This window comes from Erythranthe guttata, chromosome 5 (genome assembly GCF_056151865.1).
Source record: "Erythranthe guttata isolate IM_541 chromosome 5, IM_541, whole genome shotgun sequence".
Lineage (NCBI taxonomy): Eukaryota > Viridiplantae > Streptophyta > Magnoliopsida > Lamiales > Phrymaceae > Erythranthe > Erythranthe guttata.
This window is the reverse complement of record NC_142537.1, coordinates 14685049-14700543: the sequence shown is the minus strand read 5'-3', so window position 1 is coordinate 14700543 and position 15495 is coordinate 14685049. Positions and strand designations below refer to the sequence as shown.

General features: G+C 35.5%; 1 protein-coding gene and 1 pseudogene across 1 annotated transcript; both read left to right on the top strand.

Moving 5' to 3' along the window:
- Positions 1-638: 638 nt before the first annotated feature.
- LOC148770715 (subtilisin-like protease 3 pseudogene) lies at positions 639-8019 on the top strand (annotated as a pseudogene).
- Positions 8020-8863: 844 nt separating this feature from the next.
- On the top strand, positions 8864-11362 carry LOC105966956 (coiled-coil protein). Its single transcript, XM_012991524.2, has 3 exons — positions 8864-9178; positions 9365-9870; positions 10920-11362. Exons 1-3 carry the CDS (start codon positions 8998-9000, stop codon positions 11154-11156), a joined length of 924 nt encoding a protein of 307 aa, XP_012846978.2. The 5' UTR covers positions 8864-8997; the 3' UTR covers positions 11157-11362.
- The last annotated feature ends 4133 nt before the right edge of the window (positions 11363-15495 follow it).

Sequence of the window (15495 nt, the reverse complement as noted above, 5' to 3'; positions counted from 1 at the left end):
TCTTCCAATTTTTCACAGATTCACACTTTCACTATACACCACCAGAGTACCTCAAGAAGAAAAAATCTTCTTTCTCTCTCAACACACAAACCCTAGTTTACCCAGAATACCACGAAGGAAAGAACAGATCAAGCACTCAAGCTTACCCACTCACCAAAACTCCAATTTCAGAACTCACAAATAAAAAAACTGAGAGATGTAGGTCGAGTGTAGGGTTTTATCTGTGTCTTATCCTCTTCCAACCTCCATGCCAGTATTTATAGGGACTGAAGTCAAATAGAGCCGGTGAAGGCTGTACTGGAGGGTCAAAGTCAGCTATGTACCTTGCTCTTTGACCTCCAGCCATTAACAGTCAAGGCAGTACAAGGGAGGAAGAAGACAGAAGCATGAGCGGCGGAGAAGAAGAAGTAAAAGCTAGGGATTCAGAATGAGAGAAAATATGAGAGAGAAGAGAGTAACTAAGTGAGGGAATAAACGGTCCAGATTCAGCCAGAAATCCAACGGATGGATTTAGCTTAGATATTGACTAGGGCTCACTTACTCATTTTTGGCCTAACTCAAATGGTGGTGTATAAAATAGGAGGGTAATTAGGTTCTCTAGCCCAAAACACAATTGGGCCAAAAACCAACATGGGGCGATGAATGAGCTGAGGTGGACGATTGGTAATCTGGGTGATGGGAGGCCGTTGAGAAAATCGCGGCTGAGCTTTATCGGCGCCACCACATATTTATTACCTAGATTTGGTCTGTGGTGGTTCTACTTGAAAAGGTCTGCGTTAGAAGAGCAAGAGAGGCTGCGAGATGGGAAGAAAAGACGCTGAGTAATGGTAATTGGTCTGAGATCTTGAGGCATAGGCATCCAAATTTACTGCCATTGTTGGGGTTTTGCTCGGTGGAATTTGGAAGAAGAAAAGCTCTATTTTTGTGTTTTTTTAAAGTTCTTTTAACTTATTTTATGTATTTGTTGGTAATAAGAATTAGTAATAAATTTATCATTTTAATTAACATAATTCAAAATGTTTTTTTATGACATGAAGATATATATATATATATATATATATATATATATATATATATATATATATATATATATATATATATATATATATATATATATATAGGATCATTACAAATAAGCCCATCAATTGGTACTTATTCATAAAGAGATCCATATAAAAAAATTCCTTTACCAATAAGTCCATACATGGTCCAGAATTTTGTAAAGGACTAAAATAACCCATCATACTTTAATATGCTCCAATTTCTTCTTTAACTTAATTTAACTTCAATTTGACCGCTGGATTCTGGCATTGACCGGCGGCCCAGATTTTTTCGTCGGTTACCAGTGTTGACTTTTTCGATTTTTTTTTTTCTTTTATTTCTTTCTGTAACTTTTTTATTTTCGTTTAAACAACAATATTGCTGTGATTGACAATAATATTAACTATATTACTGTTAAATACAGTAAAATTAACTAAACAAGAATTTAACACAATAATATTGCTATATGAATCTCTAGCACAATAATATTAACATAACAAAACTCATTATTATTGTGTAATAGAGTAATATTACTATGTTGGCCGTTCAACAAATGTAAACATAATAAAAAACCAAAAGAATTAATATTACTGTGAGTGACAATAATATTACTATAACAACAGTAATATTACCGTCAACCACAGTAGTATTACAATAATAGACAGTAATATTATTACATTACTCCGTGAATAACTCAAACAAACAAAAAACCCAAATCAAATAATAATATTGATGTGGTTGACAACAATATTACTATAACAACAGTAATATTACCGTCAACCAGAGTAATATTATTGTGTTTACAGTAATATTACAATAATAGACAGTAATATTATTACGTTACTTTGTGAATAACTCAAACAAAACAAAAAACCAAGAAAATAATAATATTGATGTTGTTGACAATAATATTATTGTGTTTACCGTTATTTTACTGTAACGACAATAATATAATTACGTTGACTTGTCAACAAATCAAACAAAATAAAAAAAACAACAAAAAAAAAAAAAAATATATATATATTACATTAATATACTGTCAACGACAGCTCAATTACATAAATGTATTGTCAACGGCAGTACAATTACGTTAATTAACTGTCATTACAGTATAATTACGTTAATTTACTGTCAGTGACACCACAATTACGGTCAACGTTTAGCGGCGGACGTAAAAAAAAACCAAACAAAAAAAATACTCAAAAAAACACTAAAAAAAGTCAACGCCGGAATCCGACGGCAAAAAAAAAAGTCAAAATTGAATTTTTGTGGTCAAAATTAGATTTATGTGGACAAAATTGATTAAATTGGGGTTACAATTAAGAATTGGGGATAAATGGTTGGAGGTAATATTGGCATATACATGAATGTTTCCTTTATTTATAATAAATATTAAAAGAATGGACTTATTGGTGAAAGAGTTATAGCCCCTAAACCTAGAATAATGAACATGCTTGGTTGAACTTATGCACAAAAACTCATATATATATATATATATATATATATATATATATATATATATATATATATATATATATATATATATATATATATATATCGGATACAATAAAGTAGATAAAGTATATTGGGGGTAAAAATATCGAAAAGATTTGTTGTATAAAAAGTGATTAAAAATAAGGGACTATTAGCCATAACCCTCTCTAGTATTTTTTTAATAAGGGAGATCCAACCATATTTTTAATATTAGCATAAAACCCACTATTTTGATGATTCCCGAAAATAGCTTTCTGAAAGACACACATCACAAAATCCGGAAATTCACAAAATACGGAAATTTGAGATCCCTACAATCGTGTGTGATTGATTATACCGCAAAAAAAAATCCCTACAATCGTGTGTGATTGATTATATCCCAAAAAAAACGCTTTCCAAATCTTTCCATAAACTGCCATCGGTAAACTATAATTTTTTTTATATAATTTCAATAAATTTAAATTTTCGTTTTTTTATGATTTTATTTAAAAACTAACAATAATAGCTTTCAAAGAATATATTTCTTTTAAATTTTTATTTAAAAAATATTTTAATTTTTTTTTTAATTTCAGTTTTTCTTTTAATCAACTATATAGATTTTGAAATCAACTATAATATTTCCGAAATCGACTATAATTTTGATTTTTTTATTTCATTTTTCTTAATTTTAATTTTCAGTTATTTTTGGAATTAGAAAACAACTATTTCTTTTCCATTTTTTAATAAAAAAACATATATTAATTGTAAAACAACTATTCGAAAAACTACAAAAACCTATCGAAAACAACTAAAAATAGCAGAATAGCGAAAACAACTAAAACAAATAGTCGAATAAGGAAACAACTATAATAATAGCAGAATAGCGAAAACAACTATAAATATAGGAGAATAGCAAAAACAACTATTTTCTGGGAAAGATAACCAACATCAAAAGCATCACAAAAAACAACTTGTAGTGTCACCAGATCCGGTGGCGAAGACGGGGTAGAGATAGATATGGATTTATGCATTCTTGTTCTTGTCTTACACCACTGTATCGAAAATTATAGCAACGATAGTAACGACAACGACATCGAGTTTGACGAGATTTTTTTGAGAATGTTTCGTCATCGGAGTACTGGGTAGATTGAGTGAATTTTTCACCGTCGCGGCATTGAGAAGCGGCTTTTGGCGGTGTCGGTCAGCAATGAGATTTCTCATCCGCTCATTACACTTATTTTGGGCAGTCTGATTAGTTCCTCGGCGGAGCGGCTCAAAGACTTCGTCAGTAAAGAGGCGGCGGCGAGCAGAGGGAAAAGGGAGAACTTTGCGGCATCAGATCTGAAGTGATAATGGGCGATCTCGGCGATGGGGCTGAGATGAAAGGGGAGAGAATGCGGGGTAGAGAAAATGAAGATAAGAAGAAGAAGAAATACAATTGAATGTGATAGGGTTTGGCAATTTGAGAAAAATAAATCTGAAATAATATAAATAAATTATAATTTTGGGGTAAAATAGTCTTATCGTATAAGATTTTATTAAAATATTAATTTTAAATGACAAGTGAGGGGGGTATGACTAATAATACAAAAGGGGTTGAATCCAGCATAATATAAGTAAAAGACTTAGGGAGTTTTCACTAATTATCCCTAATAATAAAAATAAAAAGTCAAATCGCCATGTCATAACCAAACAAGCGAATTGAGAATGAAGGGGCCGTTTTCTTATGTTTTGTAGTTTAGAAGAGTGTTTAGGACAAACCCGATAGTTCAGGAGTGTAAAATGTACTTTCCCTAAAAAAATATAAAAATAAAATTAGGATTGCTTAGCAGTTAAGATATTCTAACTTTTCTTTCCTCCATGTATAAAGATTAGTTTTCAGTATATTTTCTAGCAAGACTTGACTTGTATTAACATTTTATATTGGATCTTCTATTTTCATGCACCAAAAATGCGAAATCCCTCCATTCCTTGGCCTGACAAGGATTGATGGAGGAATGTAAATCATGGTAACTCAACGTCCCGTTAAGGTAGCGGACCCGGACGTGGTGCCCATAAGGAACCAACCCTCATTGGAGTTGAAATTCCCACACCGCGGCTGCCAGGATTCGATCCTAGGACCTTGCACCAACTTACCACCTCTGGAACCAATTGAGCTACACCCATGCGGGGGATCTTCTATTTTCATGATTCTATATTACCTATTGTATTGTATATCACATTTCTATGCACAGTAAAGCAAGAACAAAAACTCAAATTGAAATAATTAATAGGGTAAATAGCATTAAATTACCGAATTTTGCTCGCTTTCGTAGTTTACCAAAATAGTCGGAATTAGATGCACGTGTTGCACATGCAATTTGGAAGGATTTTTTTTGTCCATTTGGAATCACAACCTTCATTTCTCATTCGTTTCTCTTAATTTCTATCTTCCTCATTTATTTTGATGGTAATACAATTAATTTTGCCCTAATTTTAATGGTAATGTGGGCTTCAATCACCCAAAGGAAAGATAACAGGAAGTGAGGGGAATATTTGTGATCTTGGTTTTGTGATTTTTGGTTTTTAGGTTTGTGAATTTAATTAAGGGAGAAAAAAGAGAATTGCAGTCCGACCTGTTTGTGTTAAGTTTTGAGCCCAACAAATGATCTTTCGTGATATGGGCCAGTCTTTACAAATTGCAGCCCAGCTCAAGGAATCGGGCCCAAAAACAACTTAAGCCCATTGATCTGGTCAAACCCTAGATCTTAACCATTTATTGTGTGAGTTTAATCCTGGTCGTTCATCTCTTCTTTCTTACCTCTTTCTCTCTCAAACCCTAGCAGCTCACTTTTCAGCTGCGCCGCTTCTCTCTCCTCTTGTCCTCTTCTGTTTCGTCGCCCATTGTCGTTTTCCGGCGACACCGTCGCATGTCTAGCCGGACAATGGATGTCCTTGCCGTCGTAGCATATTTAATGCTGAGGACCGTTGAATCTTCGTGTATATATACTGTGGTGAGAGAGAGAGACAAGTGCGACTTACCTTTTATTCAAACTAAGTGTTTTTTAACCGCAATACTCTTCTGTGAGTGATTGAGGAACTCTGAGTGAGAAAAGCTGGGTTTGTGCTGATGGATACGGTAAGCTTGTGACTTAGTTGACTGTGCATGTGTTGGTGAGTCAACTCAGTGTGAGATCGAGGTAGATCTAGGTTTTTTTAATTAGTGGTTGTTGATTGGTGCTTGTTTCCGTTTTGGAGTTGCCACCAGATTATGGATCTATTGGATTGAACACAAAAAAACGGAACTGAGCCGTTTTACTTATACATGCAATTCTTTGTTTGAGTTATTTCATATTCTATCTATTTTCCTCTTTCTGTTTTCTACGGATATATGGCTGAATTTAGAAGAACTTGTACCTAACAGTTTGTATATTGGTTTCGCCATTAACGATTCACACCCCCACTTCGAAGAAAACGACGCCGATTTGATCCAATCCGATGGAACGAAGGTGTTCGATCAAATTTCAGCCGCTTTGCTTTCATCCTTGCCGCTGCGTGTTCAGCTCGAGCATCTGTAGCTGATATCACAGTAGAAAAATGCAGTGGATCAATTTGCATGTCATAGCCAATTGAATAATATTTGAAAGAAAATATTGATTTCCCTCAAGGTCAATCCCATGTCCAGGATTCCACACCCAAAAATCATCGAGATAACTATCGAGGGATAATTACACTTATGGTCTCTATACTTCACACATAAAATATTTTTTTGTCTTCAAATATTTTTCGCCACGATTTTGATCCTCAAATTTGCCACTTCTTGGCAGTTTTAGTTCGACCGTATTTGGCTGTTAAGTTGGATGGAGTCGTCCCGTATTCATCACTTGATTTTCATTTGGCAACCAAAAAATGAGCCGGAAGACATCTAATCACTCTTCATTCTCTCTCCCATATTTTCCTTATCCAAAGCCCTAAAAATAATCATCATGGACCATGAATTAAGATTATTGACGAGAAATTATAAAATATAAAGTGAAAATAAATTTTCCATCTTTTATTCTATTGAAGTAGTAGAAACATTGAACAACTTGCATAGAAGGTCAATAATGTAGACCTTGTAAAAAAATGGTTTGTTTGAAGACTAAAATTCTAGCAAAAATAATATAGGAACTAAAATCATTTTTGATGTAATATAGGGACAAAAATGGTAATTATCTCAACTTTTCTATGACAAACACTAATCAATGTAATCATAATTAATTAAAGATATTTTCACAAATTAGAAGGTCAATAAGTTCAGATTCAAATTTAAACTCAAACGATCCGTGCAATATCTCAAATAAGGAGACTAATACATTAATATATTGGAAGCAATTCAATGGAAATTAATTAGGATAAATTACAACTACCCTGAGGTATGGTCAAATTATGAAAATCCTCTCTTGTTTGGATAATTACAACCACCCCTCAACACCTCAAATTTAGTGGAATATTCGAGATTATATGGAATATTATTACTTTTGTACCCGTTTTATGGATATACCAAGTGTACAGCTTCGCCGGCTGCCCCAACAGAGCTGTTGCCGCCGCCATCGACGACGGCGTCCATAAAATATCCATCTCCCTCGGAGATGGATACCACCATTTCCCCGATGATATTATCGCGATCGGTGCTCACAGAGCTTTGCAGAAGGGAATCTTTGTCAGCTGCTCTGCCGGAAACGATGGTTTTGTGGGGTCCGTGTCGAATGAGGCCTCGTGGGTTTTGACCGTTGGAGCCAACACCATTGACCGGAAAATAACCACCACCGCAGTGCTCGGAAACGGCAAACAAATAGACGGCGAAACCACTGAGGGTTTCCCCTCGATCGTCCTAGTCCAGTGACCCCGGGAATTCTGAAGCCCGATATTATTGGTCCTGGAGTTAACATTCTTGCCGCTTGGCCTTTTTCTGTCGAAAATAAAACCGACACAAAGTCAACATTCAATATAATCTCGGGTACATCAATATTGTCGTGCCCGCATCTCTGTGGGGTCGCAAAACTGCTTAAAAGCGTGCATCCTGATTGGTCGCCAGCAGCTATAAAGTCCGCTATTATGACTACGGCATATCAAGCGAACCTCGAAGGCAATCCGATCGAGAATGAACAATTGCAGCCCGCTATTGTCTTTGATATTGGTTTGGGCCACCTTAATCCTTCACGGGCAAATGATCCAGGATTGGTTTACGATATATTGCCTGATGATTATATTCCTTATTTATGTGGCTTAAATTACACAAATCAAGAAGTCGGTATCATCGTTGGACGCAAGGTGGATTGCTCGAAAGAGAAGAGCATTCCCGAGGCTCAATTGAATTATCCCTCGTTTTCGATAATATTTGGATCGACTCCTCAAACTTATACGAGAACATTGACGAATGTTGGCAAGGCTAATTCATCGTATGATGTCGAGATTGTTTCGCCTGACGGTATTATTGTGAAAGTGGAACCTAAGAAACTTGTATTTTCCAAAGTTGGGCGATAAATTGAGTTATAATGTGACGTTCACAAGAACAAACAAAGGGGTGATGAATTTATTAGGTGGTATACTGCCGATTACTCTGTTAGAAGTCCTGTAGCAGTTGTATTTAAATTTAATTTGAATAGTTTTTAATAACGAAATTACGAAATCTTTGAACATGGATGGGATTTTCGTAATAAAATTCAAAGTCGTTGAATTCTATTTCATGTATGTAGTTTAATTTCTTTTCAATAATTTGTAAAAAGACTTGTTTAGAACCATTCTTGCATGTCGACCAATAGATCACAAAATTTAGCGTGTTGAGGCACGAACTAACTATATTTGCTTTTCTTGAGACGAATTGCACGATTCCTTTATCTATGTTTATAGAGCAAATATTGATCATGTCGTCGTGTATGTGATGAAATTGTCCACCATCAAATAGTGTCTTCTCCGAAATACGACACTGTTTAGTGAAGTAAAAGCTACACCCCGAACCCATGGAGAGCTCTTTTATGCAGGATGGATATTACGGAAGTTGCAAAGGAAAATAGTTCAAGGTAAATGGTTTATTTCTTTCAAACCCATCGTGTTTTCGGGTTTCAGATTTCGGATTTTCGGATTTCGGATTTTAGGATTCGGAATTTTGGGTTTCGGTTTCGATTTCAGTCTCAAGATAAATGTGTGTTTGATGACCTCGAACAGATAGTAAAAATGAGAAATAAATTTTATTTTAACACATCAACACTTAATTGTGCCAAAATTTGATATTATAAATAAAAAAAAAAAAACTAAAAAAGTAAAGAATAACAAGAACTATAGTATAGGTTGTACTTGCAGGACCAAACATTTATTTTTTCCCAACTTAGTGGGCCAAAATCAAAGTTTCGAAAGTAATAAACCCTTTTTGCCAATATTTGGCTGCGATTAAAACCCCAATTTGCAACCATATGCAAATCTAAATTCTAAACAAGACGGGTTGAGAGAAGAGAAAATTTGGAGATGGCGAATTCAGCTATTCCTACAATAGGCAGCGAAGCGAAGGAAAACATCACGCAGAGATTATCTCTCATCGATGACTTGTACTTTCCTCGCAAGGTACAACCCTCTGCTGCAACTGATTCCTTTCACCGGAAGTCCCTACTCGCCGACCTCCTTTCCACCGACGCCGCCGTATTTTTGGGTAGTTTTCCACTCACTCCAAATATTATTTATTTATTTATTCATGTATTGTGAAGTTTCTCCTTCTATTTGGTCTCTACATTTTGGGGTTTAGATATGCCTGCCAGTTGTTTGTAAAAATGTCCAACTGGCATTTTATTTTGTTTGTGGTTAAATTTAGTACTTATCTCTGAATTGTTGCTCTCAGAGCGTTACGGTTCGAAGTTATCGGTGGAGGAGCTGAGTCATTTCGACGTGTTGAAAGGCGATTATGAAATCAATTGGCATTTAAATCACCTCCGAAGCATTATCAGTCCAACTGTCGAGGATAAAAGGTCTAGGTCGGCGAAAATCAAGAATCGGAGGCTGGCATATATGGATAAGCTAATGGTGGACGGACAATACTTTTCGGAAGATGCGATGAGGGAAAGAGAACCGTATTTGCACCATGAGTATGTGGGGAAATTTCAAGATCCGTATGGTAGGGGTATGGCAAGGCCCGGCGAACGGTGGTCAGAGACACTTATGAGACGTTCAGAAGAAGCCATCTTGGTTGAGAAGATCAGATCGGAGCAACAAATGTTGGGAGAAGAAGAAGAAGAACAAGAAGAAGAAGAGCAAGAAGAAGAAGAAGAAGAAGAAGAAGAAGAAGAAGAAGAAGAAGACGAAGAAAGTGAAACAGAAGTTGCAATGGAGAAGGAGACAACTCTTGAGGTAAAATATGTGTTTATGTTTTTCAGCACTTGGTATTGATGTTAAAAAATTATTTGCCATTCTCTTATCGGTTTAACTAATGGGGCCGATAATATTTTTTTATATTTTTTACTACGCATATGACTTGTCATAGTTGCTAAGCAATTGTTTTTGATATAGAGGGTATTTGGCTAAGCTTTTCAAAACAGGTTACAAGATGTTTAAGAGCTTGTAACCTCTTCCAAAGTGTTTGGTATTTTTTCTGAAAAATATCTTAAAATTTCAAAAAAATTAGCTGCATGAGAGCTTATAAGATCTTTTTTTTTATAAATTATCTATAACCACCCACCTTTTTATTTAATATCTTAAATCAGTAAATATAACTTATAAGCTTATTACCAAAACACTTCCAAAATTAATTCTAAAAGTAAGACGTAACATCTTATCAGCTCTTAAAACAACTTATTAGAGTAGTTTATCAGCTGTTAAAAATATGATAGCAGCACAGAAGATCTGAGACAACATAGATAGTTATTTGCTCTAATGAAAAGAGATTAGTTTTGTTCGTTTTCATATTCTTTATTTTTGTGCTGACTGATTTAGCGTCTGAAATCGGTATGTGCCTTATGTTATTATACAATACAGCATTTATATAAGGTACTTCTGATAGCATTAAGATTTTTTTGTTGGAGTTACAGTACTAAAATATTTTCCTTGACACGACATTTTGGTGTTCTCTTTTTTTTTGTTGTCGATGCATTCAAAGTGTCGGGAGAGAATCATGTCACTATCTTTAGAATTGCTCAGCATGTTTATATGGTCTGCTCCCCCACTAATTTGTTTTATTTCATGATGGAATCTTTTTTCCATCATGTCGACATTTGTTATGCCTTACGTATTAGTACTAGAATTTCCTCTAGGTTTGCAGAATTCTCTTACGTCATTTGCATATTGAACATTTTCCTACTGCTTCATTAGGTAAAATATTTAATACTTAGTCGCACTGTTCAGTTTTCTAGAATTCAATTAAAATATGACACATTAAAACTATTTGATTCTGCATTCTGTAGGTGCATCGGGATCACAATGCACAGTTGAGTGGTGCAGAAGGGACAGAAAATTTGTCGACGGAGGAAATCGAAGAGCGGTTGGAGCAGTTCACAAGCGTAATGCAGCACAAGTTCTTATCGGGGAAAGACGAGCAGCACCTTGACTACTCAAAAATCGACGAAGACGAAACCTTAGATGATCACTGGATGAAAGAAGCAAATCAAGATGCCGAGGAGAAGTATTTTGATGATATTTAGCAACATGAACACGTGTACTATCTCAAACTATCATCATCTTTACTTCATGTAATTATTTCCTAGCGTTGCATTTTAGATTTGTTGTCGTTTCATATCACCTTCAGTTTATCTTATTTGCCTTGCAAAAATTGAAATTACATTTGTACATATGAGTCTAGCGGAACGTCACGATTGTTTTAGCCTTATTAGTCGCTGATAATTAGGTTCGGTCCTCATTTCGAACGAAAATGGGAACTTTGGGACATGGTTTAACAAATGATTGAGTAATGTAGAAATTGATGTAGAAATTGATGTAGTTTATGCTCATACAAATATTATATGATTGAGAGTGTGTCCCGAATTTTGTTAGACAGAGTCGAAAAGCTCGGAGTTCGATAGTTTGTGACCGAGGGACTGGGGCGATAGATTTGATTTCAGCTTCAATTGTTTTTTGGTTAAATTATAGCCCACTCACTGAGGTAAGATCAAATTACAAAAAAAAACTCTTGTTTGAAAATTACAACCACCCCTCAACTATGAATCTTCTTGCATGTCCACTCTTATGGTATTGAATTCAACATAATCTTTTAGATTCCATGGAATGTTCTCTAGTTGTACTCGTTTTGTGCAAAAATGTAGTTCCTGATATACCACAATCTGATATTTACAAGCCAAGAGACGCATTTTATGATCATCTTGTTTCAAAACGTGGAGTTCGAATGAGAACGGGTACTAACCGGAGAATATCTCATATAATCTAGAAGTTCTACTAAATTTGACACTGTAAAAATGGACGTGTAAGAAGTTTTTCATAGTTGAGCAGTAGTTGTAATTACCCAAACATGAATAATTTTTTCGTAATTTAACTTTATCTCAGGTCTGGTCAAAATTTAAACTTTTTGTTACACTTACATACTCAGTCATTATATCTTTCATTGAAACCACTTATTTTTTTTCTTAAAGAAAACCCACTTCTTTTTCTATTTTTGTCGATTGGATCAAAAGTTATTTTTATTCTATTCTTTTAATTTAGGGGAAAGTTCATCTTGCACTCTTGAACTATGAGATGTGTATCAAACACCCAGCTGAACTACGAACCGTATTAAATACCTTTCTGGTCAACCATTAAAATTTTAACTCCATTAGTTTGAAGGTACAGTTACATTTGTGCCCTTGTGAGTTTAAGATATAATAGTGTTATTTATTTATCTTTTCCTTTTTATTTATCCTAAAATTAAATTTCCGCACGTGCCCTCAACTCATCGTCTTCTTCACTTTGCTTATGGGATAACCGGTTTCGATTTTCCGACGGATGTCATATATATCATTATAATACCGACTCTCAGCAAAAGGAAATCTTTGGAAAAGTGACAACAAAAAAGCAAAATAATATATATTTTATTTCTTCAAAATCAACTCCTCCACATTGAAAAGAAACGAGAATTGAGTGAATTCTAATTTAAGGCACTAAATTGATTCTTGATGCAAAATAATCCTCTAAAAACCAAAGAAAAAAAATAAAAAAAAATGTTATAATAGAGATGCTGATGAGTGATGTGATACCAATTTTATTAACTAAATAAAAATATAAATTAAACATTTTACTGTATAAATAGGTTAAAAAGTAAATAAAAAATATCATGGGTACTATTTAGTTATCTTTATACATATAAACTAAGTCAACTTGCTACATCAGCACATCATACATGGATTGGAAACAAATGAGTCATTTTGGTAGGTTTTATAATTCAGATGGTATTTGATACGCACCCTATAATTTAGGGGTGCAAACTGAACTTTCCCTTTAATTTATTTCAACGTGTATTCTGGAATCATGACGTTGTGAAGGCAATCCAATATATATATATATATATATATATATATATATATATATATATATATATATATATATATATATATATATATATATATATGAAATTTGTTAGACGATGCTTATTGTGGACTTAGGGCAACTCCAGCGGGGCCCTAAATGAGGCCCCTAATGGACCAACTGTCAATTCGATAGCTGAACATAGTAAAATCGAATTCCAACGCTGCCATCAACCAAAGCCCTTTTATGGGATCTCCTTCAGTTGGACCCCAAATATGGGGTTCGAAAAATAGGAATCAAAATTTGGAGGGAGAAAAAAGAGTGCTGAGAAGAAGAAAAATGGAAAGGTGGGCTGTTTTGTGTGTTTGGCAGGTGGGTGGCCGGGAGATTAGGTATTAATATCAAGAAAAATGGGAAGGTGGGCTGTTTTGTGTGTGTGGCAGGTAGATGGCCGGGAGATTAGGTATTAGTATCAGAGTTTAATTAGGATTAGTGTTACCCCCTTAATCGGTGATATCGGTAATGACTCGAATGTGGCCGAGTCATGACCGAGAATGGGTGCCAAGTGGGGATTGGCACAAGGCAGCCACACAATCGGCCAATGAGTGGTCGAGTATCGGGCAAGCATTCGGGGTGTTTGTTCGAAAAAGCAATGATCGGCTTGATTCAAGTGGGAACGGTGATCGATAGTACTTGTGGCTGGCACGGGCGTTGCTCGGCAGCAAAGGCGGACAAGCGTGGGCATTAATCGGCATGTGGCCGATAACGTGGGCAAACGAACGTTTGAGGGAAATCGACCACGACTTGACAAGTGTGGGCAAATTGGCAAGTTAAGCAAGGCAGCCCGATGAGCGGGCGTGCTGATGACCGTGTGGGCAAAGAACTGTCAAGTAATCGGTAAAGGCAAGCAAACGTGCGGAAAAGGCAAGGCAGATGGGCTGCCTAGCAACCGGCCGGGCTGTTTGGGCTGTTTGGCGCGCACGGGCGCGCCCGGTCAAGTTGGGCTTCGGAAATCAGCCTTGTGGGCGGATTTGAGGGAAGTTACGGAGCTGTTGAGGCCTGGAAATGCATGAAAACTGCCCCTTATTACTTGTAATAGTTAGCCAAGTGTCATGTTTGTATGCTGCCATGTGTTTTTAGGTAGTTTTATGTGAAAACTACCTTTTCCTTGTATTTATTGGGCTATGAGTGCACAAATCCGAATTATCTAGCATAGGAGAGTTCAGATTGCAATTGTTGGGCATTCTGAGTGAGGATTTTGTGTGTGCACCTTAGTCCCTTTTGTATTCTTTGTGGGAATTAATATAAAGGTTGGGCATTGCCCGTAAACGTGCTTGTGTGTTTGATTTCCGCTGCATACTCTTGTTCTCGTTTACATTGGAGAAAACCCCTTGGTTGTTAGATTGACCAATTATTAGAAGTAACCTACCAATACTACCCTTAATGGTTTGTAATTGCCTTAACCCTAGCTCTTGCAGAGCTTCTCTTCGTTCTTTTTCTCAACATTTTTCTCAACTCTCTTTTCCAACACGACATACTTTTTCGATGCAGCGGTGCTCGGCCGCGTCATGGTGCCGTTCTACCAGGTTTGCGAGGAGACTGAAGATTGGGTACGAGAATAGGACAAAGGAGTTGCTATGGCGATGGGAGCTGTCACGAGGTGGTGCAGCTAAAAAGAATCTGCAAGAAGTGATTGGAGTTTTCTTAAATTACGGGTTGACTTGTGAGGATATTTTGGATATTCGAGAAGATTAGATTGTCGTTGTACTTTATATCAATGGTTGAGAGTGATGGTGCAGCAGGCGGCAAATGCGAGAATTTATCGAAGAGGGTTTTTTTTGGTAGATTGAACGGAAGACGACACATGTTGAGAAATTCGCGCATGCTGGAACCTTAGTCGACTATACTTCATCATATTGGTTTAAGTTAATCGACTTTGCTCTGATAGTCGATTAAAGTGTTAGTGCATGTTTTGGTAGTCAATAAGGTTACTCGATTTCATTTTTTAATTCATTTTTGGGTTTTTGTGTAATGATTTCGATTTGTATAAACCAATTACAATATATATATTATTTATTTTGTATAAAATTTTGATTTTCGTTTTTATATAGTTGTGTTTTTTTTTAGTAGTCCGCTCATTAATCGACTGTGCTTCATCATAGTCTATTTATATGTTTCATAGTTGATTAATATACCCGATAGAGAAAAAAAAATTAAAAAACAAAAGAAACAAAAAATTAAAAAAAGAATAATTAAAAAAAAAGGCTAATGGGGGAGCGATAGTGCTGATGAGGTGACAGTGACATAATTGAAAAAATGGATGGTTGAAATTATGACTGGATTTTTCTCAAATGATGCAAAATAGTTTAGGTCTCTCCCTATTAAAAAAAATATTAAGAGACTTATTCGAATAACCCCTATATTATAGAGGTACCTATAGCAAATTGCCCCATATATATTATGGGCAAATGAGAAATAGGCCCATGATATGGGACTTAAACGCGCATCGGTTCAGCCAAAAATAGTTTT

Bases quoted from the DNA above. Each gene is read 5' to 3' on its own strand.
- LOC105966956 (XM_012991524.2), top strand. From the start codon at position 8,998: ATGGCGAATTCAGCTATTCCTACAATAGGCAGCGAAGCGAAGGAAAAC. The intron at 9,179-9,364 runs GTAGTTTTCCAC...TGTTGCTCTCAG, and splicing joins CGACGCCGCCGTATTTTTGG to AGCGTTACGGTTCGAAGTTA. The intron at 9,871-10,919 runs GTAAAATATGTG...TGCATTCTGTAG, and splicing joins AGAAGGAGACAACTCTTGAG to GTGCATCGGGATCACAATGC.